Source organism: Cervus canadensis, chromosome 18, assembly GCF_019320065.1.
Source record: "Cervus canadensis isolate Bull #8, Minnesota chromosome 18, ASM1932006v1, whole genome shotgun sequence".
In the NCBI taxonomy this organism is placed as follows: domain Eukaryota; kingdom Metazoa; phylum Chordata; class Mammalia; order Artiodactyla; family Cervidae; genus Cervus; species Cervus canadensis.
Genome location: NC_057403.1, coordinates 39637880 through 39660692, shown reverse-complemented (window position 1 = coordinate 39660692; position 22813 = coordinate 39637880). Strand labels below are relative to the sequence as shown.

At 44.8% G+C, this 22813-nt stretch overlaps 2 protein-coding genes across 2 annotated transcripts in view; both read right to left on the bottom strand.

Moving 5' to 3' along the window:
* Positions 1 to 1652: 1652 nt before the first annotated feature.
* On the bottom strand, positions 1653 to 14890 carry CFAP20 (cilia and flagella associated protein 20). Its single transcript, XM_043437617.1, has 6 exons — positions 14533 to 14890; positions 4842 to 4921; positions 4047 to 4158; positions 3244 to 3432; positions 2576 to 2686; positions 1653 to 2078 (listed from the first exon to the last, which is right to left on the bottom strand). Exons 1-6 carry the CDS (start codon positions 14614 to 14616, stop codon positions 2073 to 2075), a joined length of 582 nt encoding a protein of 193 aa, XP_043293552.1. The 5' UTR covers positions 14617 to 14890; the 3' UTR covers positions 1653 to 2072.
* Positions 14891 to 20896: 6006 nt separating this feature from the next.
* CSNK2A2 (casein kinase 2 alpha 2) overlaps positions 20897 to 22813 on the bottom strand; it is a 35183-nt gene continuing 33266 nt past the window's right edge. Inside the window, exon 12 of the mRNA XM_043435715.1 lies at positions 20897 to 21342. The gene's annotated coding sequence lies outside the window, so the exon portion shown is untranslated. The remainder of the gene's footprint in view (positions 21343 to 22813) is intronic.

Sequence of the window (22813 nt, the reverse complement as noted above, 5' to 3'; positions counted from 1 at the left end):
AAGGGGCTCTGTGTGGAGGAGAGTGCGTTACTGTGTTTCTCCGGACTTCCAGGAGCACTCCGCCGATGGCCCGGCACCGGAGAGAGATGAGAAGTTGACCGGGTTTTCTCGCCTCCACAAAAGCAGCTTTCATCCCACAATAGACTCCAGATTGCAGGGGAGATTTCACCACACAGCGGCCAGAGACAAGAAACTCTGTTGACGTCCCGGAGCGCCCCACCCCCACCCACTTCTGAGGATCCCTCTGTAACCCAGAAGGCTCAGGACAGACACACGGGGTCTAAGCACGGGAACGCTCGGGTGTTTAAGGATGGAGAAGCAGGGTCGATGTTCAGATGTGGCTGGGGGTGGCCCTGAGAGAGCAGGCTGTCACCTGGGCCGACGGGGGCTCTGTGACAGAGCCGTGGGGACTCTCCAAGGAGAGCCACCGTGGCAAAGGTGGCTCCATCCGGTTGGCAGATGACGAAGGCAGTCATCTTGGCTGAGCCCGCCTCAGTGTCAGGCCCCTGACGACCATGAGAAGAAACAAGAACTCAGTGAGTGTCTGAGGCAGCAGCCGGGCACCCTCACCTCCAGCCCTCCACATCCTGAGTCTCAGCCACGCTTACCCAGAGCATATGCTGGAGGATAAGGGTGTGGGACGACAGGGCTCCTTGCCACTTAACTTCTCAGGAGGCAGCCACGGTAAAGACCAATTGAGCCCCGTGGTTTTTTTTTTTTTTTTTTTACTTCTAATCTAAGTCAAAATGCCCACAATTCCAGTCTTACCCTGTGGGATGAAGCCAAATCCAAGGGAGGGTCGGTAAGAGCATGGTATCCAGGGTGGCCTTTTGTTGTTTTTTGACTTTGAAATTTAATACTAACTACTACCTCAAAGAAAATGTTTTATAGTATTGAACACAAAAAAATTATATAAGCAATAGCACCATTCTCTCCAGTAGTAATCACTGCACAGTTCTTATGCACCCTATGAGATCTTGGAGGTGTAGTTACATAGGCTCTTCTCCACCCCCGAATTGTTTTCCCTTCAGAAATATTACATACGGTAGTGTTAAGTGGTCAACTTTTGTAAACATAACTATCTGTGGCAGGGTCATTTCACTAGCCCCAAGCACATGCTGTAGAATAACAGGGAGCTGGGAGAGTGGTGTTAAGATTTCAGTTCTTTCAAGTGAGTCCAGTGTTTAAAAAACACTTTTCCTCTAAGTTCCTAAACTCGAGGCAGGTACTTCATCTGGAGCTCAAACAGGGAGGCGGTGATCTGTTCCAATGCTGAGGAGCACTAGACAAGGGCAAGTGAGGCTGATGGTCACACAAGAGCAAGTGAGGCTCCAATGTGACACCTTCCCAAGGGGTTTAAGAGCAATCTGGAACACGTGCCACTTTGTCTAAAGCTCCACTTGAGACCCGCCCCCGCAGAATAAGATGATTCTAGGTGATACGCAATTCATGTTTCTTCCCATTTAGTTTATCTTGGGAGTTGTTCCAAATCAGAATCTATAGATGTCCTGTTCTTTCAGTGCTTACTGCAAGCTAATTCACCGCATGAATGTACGGGATGTTCTTCACAAAGAGTTCTATTTTCATCCCATAAAGAAAGAGAAATGTCACCAATGTAAAACACACACACACACACACAAACCAAGAACAAATTTACAAACCAAGAATATAACATTTTATTCATTTCCAGATTATGAGCGCTACACAGCATATACATATATTTAGATAACATATAAAACAAAGAACAAACCATAGGAAGAAATATTGGTCTGAAACTGCCTTACGGGACCATCTTTAATTCTGTAAGTTCGTGGTAAATCTATCTCCCCACACATCAAGGCAGGCAGCGAGATAAACTCCAGCATTCACGTATCAAAGGACGGCTTATCCCCCACTGTACTTACAACGCATGGCATAGTCACTGGCGTCCACAAGGGATGCCAAGCAGTAGGTAAAAGAACCATAGCACAGTGAACTAATATAAATATCTGTTTTTTTGCATTGTCCTCCAGATAGTTTCCTTTTTAAACTAAGAGTCATATCCAGGGTCTATCCCTTGAGCTGCATTCCAGTTATTGCTGAAGGGGAAAGAAAGAAAAAAAAAAGAACAAATGCATCAGTTTAAGTTATTAGAAAACAGAGGGTCAATGGCAGTGACCCCCTACCTCTAGGGGGCACTCAAGGGGGTGCTGGCTCATGGGGCGGTGCATACGTGTCCGCAGTGGGCAGGCCCAGAAGCACCCGTCATCATGCCAGGGGGAGGGGTTGGCTGATAGTAACTGGGGCTGATGACGAGGTTCAGATGGAAGATATTCTGCAAGGAAGGCCTGGGGTCAGGAAGGAGCAGGATGCCCCCCAAGAGGCAGGGTCACTTCACGGAGGTGAGACAGCAGCTCATGGGATTATTCCTGACTCCCTGCCGGTGGCAGACCTAAGAACTTCTGATGTAAAGGCCCTCCATACTCCATGTCAACAGAGAGAGGCTCAGCACCTGACCGTGTAGAACACAGCCCTTTGCGGGGGCACAGCTTCTCCAACTCACTATCTGGCCTTCCTCTGAGGAAAGCCGGCTCACCTTTGCCTTGTTCTGAACTGGGAGATACAGTTTGAACTCTGCTGGCAGTTCGTCTTCTGAGTAGAGCCTGTCTGAGAAGTAAACCCGTCGGATGCGACAGTTTGCATGGATCTGTGAATGTAAGACTTAAAATAAGTCTCTTAAAGTAAGAGGCAAATTATGACTGTCTTTCCTTTTTTTCCTGACTCTCCTCCAGCCCCCTCACCCCGCATAGCGCTGTCATAAGCATCATCTCTTTGGCATCTCCTCTGCTTGGCTTAGGCGGAGATTCTGACAAGAGGGAGATGTTGCTTGTTGTATTCTCCACCATGAGGCTTCCCTGGTGGCTCAGTGGTAAAGAATTTGCCTGCAATGCAGGCGATGTGGGTTCGATCTCTGGGTCAGGAAAATCCCCTGAAGGAGGGCACGACAACCCATTCTAGTACACTTGCCTGGAGAATCCCGTGGACAGAGCAGCTTGGTGGGCTACAGTCCACAGGGTTGCAAGAGCTGGACACAACTTAGTGACTACATCACCCCCACACTCCCTACTATTACTGAGCAGATGCCTGAACAGGTCCTGAGCCTCTGAGGTGAAAGCCCCCCGAACGGTGACTTGGGAACTTTAGCCAGAAAGCCACAGAGTTCTGTCTCCCGTTTGGGGCTCCCTCTGGAAAAGGAGCCAATACCTGCACCCTGAGGGTCTCAATGTAGTTTGTGCCATAGGCCCGCCGAGTGAAGTCTGACAGGTTGAACTGAATCTGGTTCCAGCCGTCGTCCAGCCTCATGGGCATGGTACAGATGAAGGGCTTGACCCGGGTGGTGCTCTGGTAGTTGCTTGCCCGAAACCGCCGACGCACATTCTTATCATCTAGTACCTACAAAATATGGAAAGGAAGAATCACAGTAATTCCATCTTGGAGCAAACAACCTTGGTAAGACCAGGACCTGAAACTCCCACAGCCTGGTTTCCCAAGGCTGAGACCCAAGGGAGAATAAACAGACCTACATGGGTCACACTGGACGCAGATGGCCCGGAAACAGCGAGTTTATCTTGTCTGTTGCCAGGACAACATCAGCTGCTTATGACATATGACACATGCATCAGGCCCTCAGACCATAGCATGATTCCATAAACATTCTTCCCTTTGAAAAACTAAGAATGCTGGAATAGAGACCAACAATAGCCAGCCTGATATTAAATAGTAACTTCCCAGGTAGATACTCTTCCAATTCTCAAGCTTTGAAATCTTAGAGCTATTGATTAGCTGGATGCGTTACTGCTTCTTTTAAAACTGGGCATGAAATTCGGATTACTAATACTGAAATTATGTCATAATAATAATGGCAGAATCAAGTGTATGGCAGAGGCAAAAAGGAATACATTCAAAAGGATAAAGATACTTTTCCTACGGTCACTTTTTTCCCATAAATTGACCGGCCACCTCTCTGGTATAGCCGAGAGTGTACAGATTCACATGCATATGCTTACCTGTACTTCAAAGGTAAAATATTTCTTCAGGTTTTTGATGATCATGACAAGGAAGGGAAGTTTAATTCCCAGCGTTTTCTTTGGGTCTGCAGGACACGTGATATACGTGGTGCTGTAGAAAGAGTAAACACCAATAAACACACCACCAGCCTCTTCTTTTGTCATATGCACAGCAGTTAACACTCAGCCCAAGGAGGTAAGCTGGAAGGCAGATCTAAAAGATCCAAAGATCCCTCAACCCTTAAGCTAATGCTTCTAAAAAAAGTGCCGGACTCTGAAACAAAAGCTTAACACAGCACTAGACATCAACAAGAAAGTATCTGAAAAGCAAAAGCCAGGCCAGCAGATCGGATGAAGTTTTTCCACACGTGAGAAAAGATTTACTTCTGTTCTAAGAAACTATTAAGTGATAGAAAACCAAAACCAAGACCATTGTAACACTGAAAACTATGCTGACCACCCACTGGATGATTCCTCTAACACCCTCACCTCCCCCCAGACACACTGGGGTAACTAAGACCTACCCAGCCCTTACTATGTGATAAGCAGGTTTATATATATTCACTTATTTAATCTTCACAATAATTCTCTAAGGAAGATGTATTATTCTTATTCCTATTTTACAGGTGAGGAAACAAGCCTGAGGGATACAGTAACTTCGCAGGGTGAGCCCTAAGTAGTAAATCCACTCGGATTTACACGGGGCAGTCTTGCTCTGCAGTCCCTGCTATTAGCCTCTGTCATGTACTGCCTCTGGGCATACAACGTCTCTGGGAGAACAGATTGGCAACCTACCTGACATTTGTTCCTTCAATCTCTAGCACCAGGGACTGGATGTCATTATCAGTGATTCTTTTGATGTGGCCATTCCGTACCTACAAGGGAGAAAATTAAACTGGTGAGTACTGAAATATTTGGCAATAATTTTGTTAAGATTTCGAAGGCTGAATGCAACTATTTAAAGAAAACTACAGTAGCCCAAGAGGCATTAACACAGAAGTTTGTGACATGGTATGTTGAAGTTTATATGTAAATAAGCCATGCAATTACCTCTAGACAGGGCCCAATCAACCACCACAGGAACTGCAGATAACTGGGCCATCTATAAATCAGGACCAATTTCTTCCCAAAGAAATCAATTCAATTTCAATTTAGCTAATGTTTACCAAGTGTCTGCCAAGCACTAGGAACAGTCCTAACAAAAACAGCAATCTTAGTCCTAACAAGACCAACAACAAAAATCACAAGGTCAGACTTCCCTGGGATAAGACTCTGCCTGCCAATGCAGGGGACACAGGTTTGATCCTTGGTCTGGGAAGATTCCACGTGACGTGGAACAACTAAGCCCGTGAGCTTCAGCTATGAGCCTGTGGCTCTACAACCCAGGGGCTGTGACAACTGAGCTCCTGAAGTCCGTGCACCGAGAGCCTGTGCTCCACGGCAAGAGAAGCCACCGCAATGGGAAGCCCGTCCACTGCAAGGAAGGCTGGTTCCCGCGCGCTGCAACCACAGAAAGCCCGAAAGCAGCAGTAAGGACCCAGGGCAGCCAAAGATCAAACAAACAAATAAATGTTAAAAAAAAAAAACACACAAGGTCATTGGTGGTGTTTCCACTTGACACATGTGGACACTGATAGGCAGGGAGTGCAGATGACGGGCCCTAAGTAAGGAAAGCAGGAGCAACAACCAGGCTTTCCACTGCCCGATACTGCCTCACACAGATAGTTCTGTGGCCAGAAAGGCCAAATGCTGAGTGTCAGCGACAGGGAGGGTGGCAACCCAAAAGTGAACATATTATTCCCTGAGGTTTACTCTGACTTCGCACTTCCCTATCTTCTTTTCCCTAAGTTTCTACTTTTTCAAGTATGAACTCAAGTCCCATCTGAGCCGCACACAGAAGCCTTCTTTAGCATTTTCAGCCTACACTGACCTCTCTTCTCTCTGATTTGTTTCCTGGCTCATGCAGCCCAAACTATGTAATTTAGCACTTCAGCCTACGTTGTTTTGTACTGTTTGCAGCATACGTAGGGGTATATGATGGAGAGGAATCATTCAGTATGGACTCCTCCTCTCAAAAATTATTTAGGAAAGCACAATTATCTTCAAGTATTACATTCGAGCACTTTATATGGATAGAACAGAGACACACGAAGGCACTTCTGAGATGGGGCTGGCCTCTTCGGGCTGAATGTATTAACACATGAAGAAGATCAAGCAAGGTTAGAACTGCATGCACCAGAAAGGTAAGCATGTGGTCTCTTAATGGGTAGAGGGAAAACAGCTGCCTGCGTTGTCACAGTCAATGACTCATCACGTGGCTCACCGTTAGACTTGCGTATGGGAGAGAAAACCACACTGACTCTGACAGTTACACTGTTCAACATGGATTATTGGTAACACGGCATTCTGTCTTGAGACCTCAGTCTCTGAGCTTGGTTACTGTGAACTTGATCCACATGTGGTGTGCCTGGTATTCCCCAGGTGACATCGGGTATTACTGCCCATCTTTTTCTGCAAGATGTAACTGAGTCTTGTCGCCTCAAAAAAGTATAAGCTCAAGGGTAAGGATAGAGTATGAAACACTTTGTATGTTCTACAATGCTTAGTACTCGGCTAGGCATAAACTAAGCATTCAAATATTTGCTGACTTCTGGAATTTGTCACGCTAAGAGTCGGCACATCTGAAGAGATTCAAGGAGGGTTTTTTAAAAATTCCTGGATGACATATCCACCATGAACTATTATGGGAGGCTAGAGATCCCAGGGTATATCGCAAAGACAGTGCAGTTGCCAGCATCAAGAATGCCTTCCCACAAATCCCCCTTCGGGACCCATTGTTAGAGACAGAATTCCGGGTGCATGGGCCCCGGATCTCTGCCAGGGCAGCATTTCTGGATTCTCAAGTCACAGACATCACATTGAAGTGCTTCTCAAACAAAGCTGGCAACATCCAATGCCCTCCTGCTTTGAAATCTGGGCCTCTTTCCAGAGGAGATTAAGAGCACAAAGACTTGGATCTGTGTAGCACATGCCAACACTGCCCACCTCATTCCCCATATAAATGCTCCCAAAGTGGCAATATTCCTCCTCTATTTGCTAGCCCACAGCTGCTGTGGAAAATCAGGCTGACTAGTTGGTAAAGGAGGAATTCATCCAGAAATTTTTCCATATAATATGATGTAGTCACATTGATAAGAGCTGACAGTACCCTACTAATTTTATAACACACTACTAATTATTCTCTGAAGAGTAACTTCATTCTTAAAAAGGTACAGAAGGCAACAAACCAAACAGATGGTTAAAAACAAAGAATTAAGTAATCGGGGTCCAGAAACTACTATTGCTAAAAGGCAACGTGTTGCAATTTATCCAACATTGTTTAAAAGTGTGACCTCCTGGAATTCTCTGGGGTCCAGTGGTTAGGAGTCAGAACTCCCAATGCAGGCCGCCTGGGTTGGATCCCTTATCAGGGAACTAGATCCCACATGCTGCAACCAAGAGTTCACTTGCCACAATGAAAGGTCCCTGGTGCTGCAACTAAGACCTGGCATAGCCAAATTAAAAGGAAAAAAAAAGCAGCGTGATCTCAGATCTTACATCCTGGATGGCCTCTCAGATCACAGTGGACAGGAAGCCTCCCTCAGCTCCAGAAAACTCAGCCAGATTACACAGGGAGGAAATGTTAGGAAACTTGCCTTCTGCCCATCTCAAAGTTTACAGCATACGACTTCACTCCAGTAAATGTGACCACTCAGGTCTTTACAGAAGAAAACAATGCCTTATACTGCAAGCAGAAGCCAACAGACTAAAAGCCAAAACAGACTTTGTGTATTCTTATAGACTTCTGGCCCAGAGGCAAATTAAAGTTGGATTGTCAGAGTTTAAGAGAAATCTCTTTCACATCAACATCCACACTCACAAACTTAATTCTTACAAAATTAATTAACGCAGCCCATGAAAACTCAAGAACCCAGAGGAGAAAAAGGCAGTTTTTTTGAAGGAATACCCACCAGTCTCTCTAGAGTTTTAACTTGCCCAGTGGTGAGAAGAGTCTAAATAGAGCTTTGCCCAAGAACAAAGTTCAATCCTCAAAGAAGAAAAGCACAGGTATTGTCACACAAACTGCCAGAGCTTTAAAATCAAATTGAGTTGATTTCTTAGTGAATTATGATTTTTCTTCTTCATTAAGTTTTAAGCGCTTGTAGATACAAATTCACTGGAAGAAAAGAGTGGAGTGGGGATGGGGTGTAATTAACCAGAGATATGAGCAGTTAAAGAGTAGGAAACCTCCCAAAACCTTTCTCTAAGCTCTCAAACTAGGATCAAAGGAGAAAGAGAGGTGGTCAATTTGGGGCAAGGCCTCCCAACACCCTGGCAATCTGGCTGTCACTGCCTTAGCTTGTCAAGGTCTTCCAGGAAGCAACCCCCTCCCCAGTCCAGCTTCTGACAAACATGGATACTAAGATACACGGCCTCAGAAAGCATCAACTTCCTTTCCTTACCTCCTTCCAGTTCAGAGGCCACCAGGCAGGCCTCACTGTGAAATGAAGATAAAATGAACTGGGTAGCATTTATTGCTCGTGGTGTAAGTAGGTTTTATTTTACTTCCTTCATCTAAATTAGAAAGTATCTTTTGTTTCTGAATTGCTGTGTGTGCTCTGTCACTTCAGCCATGTCTGACTCTTTGCGACCCTATGGACCCGGAGCCCCCGAGGCTCCTCTGTCCATGGGATTCTCCAGGCAAGAACACTGGAGTGGGTTGACATTACCTCCTCCAGGGGATATTCCTGACCTAGAGATCCAACCTGCATTTCCTGCATTGCCGGTGGATTCTTTACCACTGAGCCACCGGGAGAGCCCTCTGACTTGCTAATTCTTTTTGTTTCATGACACGTTCCTGTAGTGTGACCTATGAGTGTTTCATTCCTCCAAAATAATAATAATAAAAAAATAAAGCCAATCTTACACATTTTAATTTCAGGAACACCTCCCCTCCCACCCCCACTCCCACCCCCACCCATGAGCTGGAGGTACTTTAGAAGCTTCAGAACCCCAGGCTACCGGCAATTAGCAATCAGAATGGGTCTCAGCCTCTGCGGACAGCAAAAGGGAGCCTTCAAGCCCTTTTTTGCAATCACTCTCCCAGGCTTTCCATGGTTGCTGGGGCAACTAATAAAGAACACAGATTTTTTTTCTTTCCCAATGTAAGCCCCAGGGAAGAGGGTCAAGCTGAGGCGGGGAAAATACTACTGGGATGGGGAGGAGGCTGTCCAATGCTGCCTTAAAAATAACAGGAGCTGTATCCACTCCCTACTCCCACTTTTCTCTGGCCCCACCCACTTATCGTGGCAGACAGCTGAGCCCTTGGGCCATCTGGCACCCTAGTCTTAATGACACATGTTCCAATTTACATTAAGCCTTTAGAGCTGTCCATTTCAGCAGGAAAGTTTCCACCCTGAGCTAGAAGCTGGGCTCTAAGTCAGAAAACAGGCGGAGGGAGACCTCTGTGGGGAGAGCTGGGCATAGCGGTCTCAAGGCCTGGGCCTTGCAGGCACCAGTGGGTCAAAGGCTGCTCCCCTTCTGCAGCACTTAACCGGGACTAACCAAACAGCAGACAACTCTGCGTCTACAAACAGCCTTTCAACGCAAGGACGACTTTGTGTACCATAACCAGTCTCTTCCTAACAATGCCGTGAAAGGGCAAGTGTAACTAAAACCCAGGCCTTTGCCCAATTACAGTAAAAGCTATCATTAGGAATAATGAAGAACATCCTCAGACTGACCCAGGGATAATCTGGAAAAAAAAAAAAAAAAAAAAAAGTGCTAGCATGTTCATGTCCAAATGCTCTCAAGTCTACTATTGGAAACTGCATTAATTTAACATGTACTAACAAGGTTTGCTAATTAAAAACTACGGTGTGGGAACTTTTTTTTTCTGCAAAGAGACTTCATTCATTTTTAAAATTAGGAACTGAACGGAAATCTAATATCTTCCAGCAACAACCACAAAAACTATGGTTCTAATACTCTGGGAAAGTGGAGGATCAGCAGCAGCTGAGAAAAAGACAAGATGAGAGGAAAGAAAGACAGAGACGCTTGTATGAATTAACAATCTCATGTAGCAGACTTTAAGGATATTACCGGTAAAGACTCAAAGTTACATGTTTTATATCAGTCTAAGTGGGAATGGAACCTCCCGGTATTTTCTCTACAAATCAGAAGTAATGTTTACATTAAATATAAAGAGCCCTTTAATAATGTAGTATTTGCTGATCTCAGAAGTTAAAGGATTAAGAAATCCCTGTATATGCGTTTGTGTTTAGTCACTCAGTCCTGTCTCTTTGTGACTTTTTGGATTGTAGCCCACCAGGTTCCTTTGTCCGTGGGATTTTTCAGACAAGAATATTGGAGTGGGTTGCCATTTGCTCCTCCAGGGGATCTTCCCGACCCAGGGATCGAACCTGTGTCTCCTGCATTGCAGGTGGATTTTTTACCCCCTAAACCATCAGTGTGTGGGTGCTCAGTCGCTTCAATAGTGTCCAACTCTTTGTAACCCCAGGGTCTGCAGCCCCCCAGGCTCCTTTCTCCCTGTCAGTGGGATCTTCCCGGCAAGAATACTGGAGTGGGCTGCCATGCCCTCCTCCAAGGGATCTTCCCAACTCAGGGATCAAACCTTCATCTCCAGCATTGCGGGTGAATTCTTTACTGCTGAGCCCCGGGGAAGCCCCTAATTTCTCCTACACTCTTGGTTTGAAAAACTACAAAGGTCTCTATCAGGAAGCTTACCATCCAGCCAGGAATACAGATCTTGAGAAACTAATTTCAAGTTTGATGAAAAGGATATAGAAGTGGATATAAATTAACCTAACCTGAGGAAATGCCTTTGAGCTGTGACCTAAGGCTAATTAAGGTGGAAAAGAAGGAGTGGGTCCCAGCAGAGGGGCTGGCAAGTGCAAAAAGCCGAAGCTGAGAGAGACCAGACTTCTTTCAGCTCAGCAGGAAGTCACTGCTAGATAGGGAGGTGAGCCTGGAGAACCAGTTAAGCAGGTACCAGCCCACAGGCTATGTGTCCTGAGAGCCATGGTTTTGGACTGGGAAAGCCATGGCACAATGACTAAATTATCCTAATTTCAGAAATCTGAATTTCCTGTACTTCCTGTTCCTAGGCATCTGACTATTGGGCTCAGTTATAAACTATTCCTTTACTCTTGAGCAAATGCCTCAGTTCCCTGCTTTGTTTAATACTGTATGCCCTAACTGTTGCTAAGCATTTATATACCTCTTCATTTAATCATCGTAACCAGGAGAAGCAGGCGGCGTTATTACAAGATGAGAGAACTGAGTGAAGTACTTGCTCAAAGTTCCACAGCCAGGACATTGTGTCGGAGCCAGGACGCAAATTCAAGGTGTCTGACAACACCTAGCACTGGGGTTTCCAGGTAAGATACTAGTCTTCCCCTTAAGGAACCTGTAGTCTAGTGGAAGATACACAATAAATAGGCAACTGCCACACGGTCTGATACAGAACACCACAGGAGCGCACAGGAGACCTAACTTAAGTTCCCACTGAAATAGTGTTTAAGCTGAGAGTTGAAGGATGACACGGGGGAAGGGCTAACGTCAGCGTGTCAGATCAACGGAGGTGTTGTAAATGTAGCCACACCCACAAAGTGAATTTGCAAATCCACTATTACTATGACTATAGCATTCACTTCTCACATTCACAAGACGCAGAGCCTAAACAGAAACTAAACCTAATTTTTCCAAGACTGTTCTTCGCTGTAAACAAATGTCAGAAACTCTCTCTCCATAAATTCAGGAAGAATAGTAAAGTTTTGTGAAATCAAAATATGTAATAACTAAAAACAGGCACTTAGAGCCAAAAGCACCTACGAGCAGAGGGCAGGGGCATTTCTAGGTAAGTGTGGGCCATCCTTCCTTCCTTCCATCAACCTTTGCCCTTATTATAACTCTGCCTTATTCAGAATCATGGGAGTGGGGGAAATGTCTTCTCTAACTCTGTATCTTCCCAAATCTACACAATGCCTCACTTAGCTATTGCTCAATAAACCCTTGTTAAGTATGTCAATTCCCAGCATTTCCCCTTCTGGACTGGATTCCCAACACTGTCTGAGGACTTCGTAATATAGCTGAGAAAAGGCACACATATACACCAAGCCTATGGATATGGCCCCAAACTTTCCCTTTTTTCCTTCTTTTCCTTCCCTTGTCCCAAGGGGAAAAATTCACAGATAAACACTTTTCAATCTAGTCTAAATAAAAAGAGTAGAAACATTTAACTCCCTATTATAAGAATTTTCCTTAAAATGAGAATTCCTCTAAAGGTTTTCTTTGCCAAAATGTCTGCTTAATTTACTCCACATAGCCCTGCCAGGTGATCTAACAATATTTTCACACACGTTTATGTCATTAAGGTACCATCTGACCTCTAGTGGCGTTGTTAAGGGACACAGTGCACTATGGTTACTCTGCTTTTATATTCTGTATTGTAAACATGTTGACTAGTCAAAAAACTGCAGTTGAAAAATAAAACACACCACAAAAGATCAAGCCCAGAAGGGTTAAAATGGGGCAACTCTGATAGAAGTTTCACTTAATACAAATGCTGAAGCCTCTCTAACACTGGAATTGGACTTAAGTTCTTTGACCTGCTCTGAAAAGTTCTCCTACAGCGAGTCCCATTCTCTATTTTAATTGCCTTCTACTGACACTTTTGTTACAACCCCAAGTTCAACTGGCACACAATCCACTCTCTCAACTTTGGACAATCCATGATTAAGTCAAGCCAGGTGGCTCAGTGGTAAGGAATCCACCTGCCAATGAAGGGGATGTGGGTTCAATCCCTGGGTCCGGAAGATCCCCTGGAGAAGGAAATCGCAAGCTACTCCAGTATTCTTGCCTGTAAAATCCAGGGGGTTGCAAAAAGTCAGACACGACTTAGCAACTAAATAACCGCCACCACAACAGCTGAGAAGCCATCATGCTTACAAAGTTCCCAGTTACACTCATTTTGAGCTCTCTTTGTAGAGGTACAATTTCAGAGTTTACAAGGTTTTTTAATCCAATGTGAACAAAACCATGGAACTGACAAACTCAGTAATGTAGGAAAGCAATTAAGGAACCGCTTTCTTGTGTAAAAAGTAAGTCCCAGCATTAGATGTAGTCTGGGAACAGAATCACTGTGAAAGAAGAGAAGCTGATCAGGTTTCTCACACATGCATAAGGCTAAACTCGTTACTTTCAGATCTTTCAACTATCTTATAAAAATGACACTGTGAATACACCACCCCGAAAGCTGATCTCAGAACGAAGAATTGCGTAGCAGCAACAGGCAGAAAGAAGGCTGGCTGTGTTCTGTCTCTCCGTGGCCGAAAAACCTTCATCTGTGGATGCGGGAAGATGAAGACAGGGACTTGTTCTGAGATGAAATCCAAGATTCTTGACCTCATTGCCAGTAAACTGCTTATTTAGATGATCCCACATCCTTCTCTATAAAAACAGCATTCAACATACCACCTCTCTCCATCTTCCCTGGAGGAGTGCAGTACTAAGTCACCTGTCTTCCATGGTAAGAGTGCTTTATATTAACTTATATTCAAAAAAGGGTACAGATAACTGAGAATTTGCCTAAGAAAGGAAATAACATAGTAGTTAAGTGTGAACCAACTCATAGACTGCTAGGCACACATGCCCCCTAATCAACATCTCCAGAATGTGGACAGGGTCACCATCCCCTGGAGTCAGCAGAAGTATCACCCAGTGGATGCCTGAATAAAGATGATGAGGCTTGTACTTGGCTTTGAACACGTTAACCTAAACAAGACTTTATCACCATTTTGCAATTTTCCTGATGGAGATCAGTCACTGGAGGCAGAGCACAGACCCCGAGTCACAGTGAGTGTGGAGCAGGTGCCAAAGACCACCGAATTCCGGCTCCGTTGGGATCAGTGAGAGGAAGGGAGCAAATGAATGAAACCTAAACTGGCTGTGCCTCTATAAGGGAGCCTGGGACAATGGCTCTGTGTCCAGTGCCCAGCACAGCGCCTGGCACAACACAGGATATCAGTAAATACTTGTGAAATCAGTGAACAGCAGTTTCTTTCATCTGCACTTTCCCAAAGCAACCTCATGTGACTTGACGCTTTTCACTCTGTTAGACGGGTACTATCAACCCCACCACACAAGTGGGGAAATCTAAGCTAAAGAACCGCCTGTCCGTCAAGTCTGCGGCGAGGGACACTGGTCCACACCGTGGCCGCAGGACACTTAAACTCCAGCCACGCCCACCCCACATGCACCTCCTCTGCTTACACGATGCCCTTACCTCGCGCCTCAATCACCCCAGGCTGGGGCCAGGGCACAGCAGAGATCTCCTGGCCTCCCCCAGGCCCCAGCTCGTCACAACTACCTGCCACCCCAGACCCAGCCCAGAGACCTCGCCCCGTCGCCGCCCTCAGCCCCTGACCTTTTTGTCCCAGATCTGCAGGGGTTTGCTGCCGATGCTGTAGAGAATGGAGAGGAAGCCGCTCTGGAATGTGTTTTTGAACATCCTGCCGGCGGCCTTCTCCTCAGCCTCGCCGAAGCCGACCTAAATATGGGCACCAATTGGCGAAGGCAATACAGGGGGCTGGCTGGTCCGAAGAAGGGAAGCTGAGCTCCTGACCTCCAGATCGGCGGCCACAGACAGCTGGACTTGGACGCGGGACACTTAAGTCCGTGAACCTACACTCCCAAGAGAACCAAACCACCCGAACACAGAAACCACAGCAACTGCCACCAGCGCCGCACTCCCCTCCTTAAATGGAGGCGGCGGGCCTCCCGCCGCCAGAGATGAATCCCTCCGCTTCCCTGAGCCCGCCCACTCAGAGCGCAGAGCCCAATCCCGCCACGGGGATCGCGGACTTCCTGTTCCTTTCGCTCTTAAGCCCCGCCCTAGTGCCGCCTCCTCGGGAAAAGAACTCCCTTGCCGAGGGACTATTTTCCCGTCGATGTCCCAGAGCCGCTTTTAGAAAGCGGAAGGAGACAGTTTAATAGAATGGGTTAGCACCTGCGTGGTGTCAAGGGAACCTGACGGGGATGGAGTCTAAGGGCGTGAAGGCCAGGTTCCGCCCACTAGGGGCTAGGAGGAGTTACAAGCGGAAAAGTGGGGAAAGGCAGGACCTGGTGTCCTAAGACTAACAGATAATTGCTTGTTGGCCGAGTACAGGATAAGGTTAAAGCAGCTAACCAGTATTGCGGAGTAAGTGTGCTAAATGCCTTATAGGCATCATTGCTTTAATTATTGACCGGGTCGCTATGAACATGCAGCATAACCTGCGGAATGAAGTCAAAGCAATCCTTGAGGAAAAGTTACCACCTTAAATGCGTGATTAGAAACAAGGTCTGAACATTAAATGCAGAAATTAATGCAATTAAAATAAAGTTGGTTGAGTTGAATCAACAGGTGTGCTTTTTTTAAAATCAATTCTTAGATTCGTTTTTAAAAGACATAAACTATGATATTTCAAATGTGGAAGAAACACCAAATGTTGGAAACCATCACTCGCTGAGCCTCTAGTGTATGAACTTCCAGTCCCTCTGTTTTCAGCCTTCCTTCCAGGCTCCATGTCAGTCAGCCCACAACATCCTCTACTCCTGTTAACCCCGTTACCCTGGGTAAAGTCCAAATCCTGTTCTATATTTGAAGTCCTCAGAACTCACCAGGGGAGGCATTCAGGTTTTGTGGCGCCTACTGTGATCAGGCTTCCCGGTGGCTCAGGGGTGAAGAATCCTGCAATGCAGGAGCCATAGGAGACTTGAGTTAGTTGTCTGGATCAGGAAGATCCCCTGGAGGAGGATTCTTGCCTGGAGTATCCCATGGACAGAGAAGCCTGGCAGGCTCCAGTCTATAGGGTCGCAAAGAGTCAGACACGACTAAAGTGACTTAGCATGCACACACTGACCACCTCTATTTAAGACAGTTTTGTAATATCATTTTGTAATTAAGAGAATAGGATATTTGAGTCTTCTTAATCATGACTGATAGAAGGATTCATAAAACATGCAACTTCACCCACATATGTGCTGCTGTTTGTGCTAGTAGCACTGCTCCTTGTTTGTGCCCTCCAAACACAGGGATTGATCAATTCTATTTTGCATGAGTCTTATTTTTTTTTTAAGTTTAAAAAGGAGAAAAAACATGTAGTATGATTAACTATATACCCTGCATTATTGACTTTATTTCTGATGGGAAGGAAATTCTGTTTTGATCCAGCTTTGATGAGACTCAAATCTTCTGCTTACCTTTGCAGATTTTACAAAATCATATGAACTACTTGAATAAATTTCTAAGGCCCCTGCCAGGGCCTTGGAAGGAACCCAACAAGATCAATCAAGCAAGCTGATGGAGAAAATGAAAGTACTTGCTTCTCTTAACTACTCATTCTCAGTGAGTATCCATGTGAAAACTGTGTTGTTTTTCCTTATGTGGGGGTTCGAAGTTTACTTATGATCATGGCCTTGGCTAAGATGATTTGATGATTTGATCAAAGGTATAGAGGACATAAGTGAGTGGGTTTGCTCCTATTGTAGACTTGATTTTGGCGAGCTCCTTCCAGGGGCGGACTGTGTCTTATGGGCACATATCCCCTCACCTACCACAGTACCTGCATGACAGACACACAATGAATGAATGAATGGATTAGTGTTAAATGGTTACCTCCGATACTGCCTTCTTTTGAAAGTAATGTAGAACAAATTTAATCTAAAACCACAGATGTCTCTCACGGAAACATGCATTAACCACTATACAGTCAACCCTTGAAGAGCACAGGGGTTATTACCACTCCAGCAGTCAAAAATCTGTGTAACTTATAGTTGTCCCTCTGTATAAGACTGCTTCCTCCATATCCCCAGTTCTGCATTCTCAGATCCAACCAACTGTGGATCATGTAGTATTTATTATCAGAAAAAATCAACATATAAGCGAACCCTGTAGTTCAAATCCAAGTTGTTCAAGGGTCAACTCTTATTTCTTCAAGACTGTTTTCTCTTCATCAAGAAAGCTAAGGACTAAATACATGAAAAATCTTGATATGTTGCTTCCTTCAACGATTGTGATGAGAGTAAGGTGGATGAGTCAGTTTTTAAAAAGTAATAAATGAAAAAAGCAGAATTTAATGAGGTAGTAATTACAATCTAAGTAGTGTATGCAGAAGCTCCACTGATGTTAATCAGGCCATTAAAAGATGCAGAGGAGGTAAAAGTAAAGTAACTGCATGAGGTAAAACATATGAGGTGGTCTTGAGAATCCCATTACTATTACTATAGGACTGACCAAAAATTTCCTTCGGGGTTTTCATACATTAGTGTGTATGGGAAAACCCCAAGTGAACTTTTTGGCCAACCCAATATGAGCAGGAGGGTAGAACCACTGCAGAAGCAGCAACCAATTCTGTGCTCAGCCCAGAATCTCTGGCCATGAACGAATTAGAGTCTTGCATTTAGATAGACTATCTCACCTTGGTGGCACAGGTGTCAAAATACTCACAAGATTATGGGAAGTAAATCAAATACACAATGTCAGTAATCCATGTCAAACAGAGGAATACATTTCTGATTATTATGATGTTTTGTTGTTTAAGATATTTGAAATAGTTAACCCATTTAAAGGATTAGAGGATCTGGTACTTTGAATTTAATTTGAAATGCTTAAAGGAATTTGAAATTAGACCTGTAATTATAATTTTAAAATGCTATGAAAGTTTAATTAAGTTTGTAAACAATGTTTAAAAGATTTTGATTGATTAAATCTATGAGTTTAGACTTAGATATGTTAGTATTTGAATGCTTAGGAAGATTTCAGCAGATTTTAGGTCTTTCATATTAACTATGGGAAGTGTTTGTGCAAATCAAACAGATTAAATATGTGGTTTACTTTCAATCTAAGGAAACTAGATTAAGTATGTGGGTAACATGTATGGTTTAACCCTGGAGTCCCCAACCTCTGGGCCTTGGACCAGTATGGGTACCTCCTGTCAGATCAGTGGTAGCATTAGATTAGAAATAAAGTGCACAAAATACGCTCTTGAATCATCCCAAACCACCCCTCACCCCCACCTCAACACCTCCCCCACCCCCGGTCCATGGAAAAACTGTCTTCCATGAAACCGGTCCCTGGTGCCAAAGATTTAGGGGACTGCTGGTTTAACCCATTACGTTTTGAATTAATTGAACATCAGTCAGAGATGAACCAAAATAAATGTTCAGATTTACATACAAAACCAAGCAGTCTGTAGTTATAACAGGATTTGTAAAGACACAAATTAGACTTTTAATCACAGCTTAATAACTAAGATATTAAAAAAAAAAAAAACCACCTGGAACTGTAAAAATCTTTTAGTGCACAAAAGCCCTAGTTACTTGCGAAAAACCAGTGGACAGCATCTATTCATATCAGTCCAAGACCAGAACTCCAAGCACCTGGCCAGTAAAGGACACAAGGGACTTGCCGCACACTGTAAGGCAGTTTCTTCTTCACCCCTCCTTGCTGATGGGAATGGGGAGGTATAGTGGTGAGAAGAGGAGTTGTGCCTGGAGAATCACCCCTTAGCTGGGAGCAAAGATGGAAGAGCACCTGAATGACTGGGGTGCTCAATTGGCGGACTGCTGAATCCTAGCTCCAGCCATTATATCTGAAGACATGGGTAAAAGAGCCAGTGCCAGACAGATGAAGCTCCTGCTCATCTCAGAAAGAAGTTCAAAGGGGACTGTGTTGGGACTCTGCACGTTTTTGTTATTTTTGAAAACTTATTTTTAAACTTACATACACTAAAATGTACACTTTGGGGTGTGGTTTTGACAAAGTCATATAACCATCACCATGTTTAGGATACATCGCCCTCCAATTCCCTCATGCTGTCTGTCCCTTTGCAGTCAAGCCCCCCAACCCCGCAACCCACCAACCTTCACCCTTGGGAACTGTGGGTCCATTCTCCATACCAGCAGCTTTGCCTCTTCTGTGCCTATGTGCGTGCTAGGTCGCTTCAGTTGTGTCCCACGAGGCTCCTCTGTCCGTGGGATTCTCCAGGCAAGAATACTGGAGTGTGCTGCCATGCCCTCCTCCAGAGGAGTTCCCGACGTAGGGATCAAATCTTTGTCTCCCTCATCTCCTGCATTGCAGGCAGATTCTTTACCACTGAGCCACCAGGGAAGCCTTTTTTTCCTTAATGTCATATAAATAGAATCATCCAGCCTTTTGATACTGGCTTCTTCACTTAGAACAATGCATTTGAGATGCACATTAAAGTTTGTAGAAGAATCTGCGAAGAGTTGCTCATGCATTCTACTACCCAGTCCCCTCTGGCCAGGGATATTTTAAAACATTACTACCTCTATGCATTCTTAACTTTGAAGGCTTCTCCATAGCATTTCAAACATTAAAAGGCAGCCATTTTTCATATTTAAGATAACTTTTTTTCCTTGTAATTTTTTGGAAAAGAATTTTAGAATTTGATTCTGAAATTATGTGATTATTTCATGATTGTGACTTGCCATTAATTATCATGAGAAAAATATCATTTTAAAATCTTGATTTCTTGGCTGTGCTGCAAGGCATGTGGGATCTTAGTTCCCTGCCCAGGAATTGAACCCACTCCCCCTGCATTGGAAGTTTGGAGTATAAACCACTGGAGCACCAGAAAATTCCTGAAAAAAATATTTTTAAAAGCAGATACTGAATTCTCAGTTCACAGGATTGGAATAACACCTAGTTACACTTGGAAAGTTCATAGACCCTGGGCAGGCCTGACAGAGCCCCACAAGAATTCCATAGCTTAAGGCATCATGGTGCCAGCGTACACCAGTGAAAGAAGGGAACAGAAGACTGCTTTTTCTGAACAATGCCCTTCCTAAAAAAAAAAAAAAAGAAAAACATATGGCACAGTAATTCTTTTTTTTAAGATTTTATCTGACAAATATACAGACTGTGTAAAAATATTGTGCAAATTTGTTCACTGCAGCAATACCAGCAATAGTACTGGTAAGGGTCTATCCATAAAGGACTGCTTCAACTATGGTACATCACACAATGGAACACTATACAGCCATGAAAAGGGGTGAGGTGGATCTACACACGCTAATAGTAAAATTTTCCCGACCAAGTGAAAGCACAAGTTGCAGAAAAAGAATGTAAAATCTACCTTTCTGATAAAATCCATTATAATTTCAAAGTGTTAGTAAATGCATAGAAAAAAATTGAAAGATACACATCAAATTTGATTTTGGTTTCATTTTCTCCATGTCTGGAGCTCCTGTTCCATTTTCTTTCACCTTTGACGGGCTGCTGCTTCTCCCAGGATGCTCTGAACCCAAGATTTGACCCCTTCCCCACCTTGGGTCAACAAACTGAACCAGCCTCTGAGGTCAGATGCTTTTTCTCAAGTAGGGGGCCAGGGTGGACAGGATTTGGGGATGGAATGGAATACTGAAACATGCACAGTGGAAAGCAAAGCAGGGATTAAGGCAGCTTCCTGAGTTCATGAGAGATACCGTTTACCTGCCACCTGAATGGCTGGGTGACTCACCTGCTTTGGAAGGAGCGGTCCAGGGAGATGAATGCATTCAAGGCAAGGCCCGCTTTCCTGGCTCACCAAGCCTTGCTGGGATCACCTGCGGTGCCCCATTCACCAAGACGGGTTCACATACCTCTTCCATTTCTCATCTCTGTCCTGGAAACAGCCCTCCTTCCTCTGGCTAGAACCTGGCTCAAATGCTCTTCTCTCTCACTCTGTTCCTCTGTGGCCATGGGGTCTCATTTAATGGCCCTTTCCACACTGAAAACTCATCATACGTTTCTTTTAAAACCTTTTATTCAATAATATATACTTTTAAAATTATAATATGTAACTGCCCGTCATGCCATATACGCCCCGTGCCCCCACTGGAGTCTGTGGTTGGCTGGTTAACGTGGTTTGCTGGAAAAACAGGTGGCCACGGGACGAACCAGGGGCACGGGGGAGCAACAGTAACCAACAACCATTTCGCATACCCTTCACATTTCCCATGCTTTCTGGGTCAGGAGGAAGTCAACAGGAAGCCAAAGGTGTGAGAACCTTTTACATTCGGAAGTGAGGTTTGACATACGGTGGTGGGCTGCCCTTCGGTTGGTCTAGTTCGTGCTCGCCAAACCCGCCACCGTTTTGTGTCTGCTCACGGAACGTGATCTCTCTACACACGTTAAGACGTTTGATTTGGTTCTTGTTCTGCTTATGGAAAAGTGGGAGGAACAGCAACAGACCTGGGGAGAGACGGGAGGAGGGGAAAGACGACATTAATCAATCTGACTGGGAGTGAAGAGAGGCCTCCACGGGCAAGTGGCTCCCTTCTGGGGAGCGCTGGAAATAGTCTACAAGCATGACTTGCACATGGCACTACGTGGAAAACCAGGAAAGGACTGACTGGTTTCAGGTTTCAAATAGTACCCTTTCCCATCACCACTTACAGAGGCAGTCTTGGCCCCTCCACTGCTCTCAGGTCCAGGATGCTCATCTAAAAGCATCACTCTTGACCATCTTGGGCGAGCCCGAACGAGAAGTTCAATAGCCCAGCTCCAGAGTCCTCATTAGATCTGACCTGGTTTACTCAGGATGTCTTTGGACCAAGAATCAGATGACTATTTACACAGGGAAAAGCCCCAGATGAATAAAGAGCAAAACGGCAGCTCAAGTATTTTTAACTCTCCCCTGGAAGTGGCCGTCTGGAATGGCCTGAAAACTTCGTTCCTCTTGCCATGTCCAGCACAGCAGAGTGGGCGGTTGAGATGCCAGTGGAATTCTAGAAGCAGCATCTCAGAAGGGTACCACAGCAGTAATGGAAGGGACAGTGCACCTAGGAAGCTGTCATACAGAATCATCTCATGACCCACTTTCTTTGGATACAGGAAGGATTCACCTGCTTAGTGTTTGAGAAAGGCTGCCTGGTGTATAAGGCTAAGAAAGAAATGACTCTTCAGCAAATGATTTTCAAGTGTCCAATTCCACCAAGGGAGCAGTGAGAACAAGGGCACTAACAAAAGACTCCACTGGCCACACAACAGCACGTGCCCGCCTACGTTGCAAGGAATGGGGCTGGGGAGAGGTTTTCTTACGTAAATGCAGAAAACTGCCACAAAGGTTAAAGTTGTACAGGGAAACAGTCAACCCCAAGCAGCAGGTTCTGAGCTGTACCTGAATTCAGGAGCAAGTACCAAGAAATAGGACTGTCCCCGTACCACCCTAGTTCCACCACTTCTGCTAAAGGAGTCTTCACACCTAGGTGATTAACTGCAACCGCCCACCCACACATCTTCTCAATTCCAGGTTTATTCCTCCTCTCCCCCAAGAGACAGGAAATACAAGTTTAAGGTCCTCGTATGGCAGTGGCTTGTGTCCCACTTGGCAAGGCTGGTGATTGTCAACATTTTTATTTATGAAAACAGGATTTCACATGACGTTTTTCTTTCCTCTAAACGGCAGCAGCATAGAAATTATACATCAGTCATCTAGTGATACAAAGTGGTAGTCAACCGTGTACTAAAGTACTCTTTAGTAAAGGATCACAACCCAGGCAGTGTTGCTTTTCTGCAAACAGAAGGAGACAGCCGGCTCCGTGGTTCTGGAAGGTTTATTCAAGCTTTCCACTGGGTGTCAAGATTTCTGTTCCAACCTCTTAGTCACCATTTACAGCAAGAAAAGCCAGCAAGTGAAAAACTGTTAATTTATTGATTCAGT

What these genes read in the sequence shown, in the direction of transcription:
- CFAP20 (XM_043437617.1), bottom strand. Translation starts at nt 14,616, where the DNA reads ATGTTCAAAAACACATTCCAGAGCGGCTTCCTCTCCATTCTCTACAGC. An exon ending in TGCAGATCTGGGACAAAAAG is followed by an intron (nt 4,922 to 14,532) that starts GTCAGGGGCTGA and finishes TCTCCCTTGTAG; the next exon opens with GTACGGAATGGCCACATCAA. An exon ending in ATTTTACCTTTGAAGTACAG is followed by an intron (nt 3,433 to 4,046) that starts GTAAGCATATGC and finishes CATATTTTGTAG; the next exon opens with GTACTAGATGATAAGAATGT.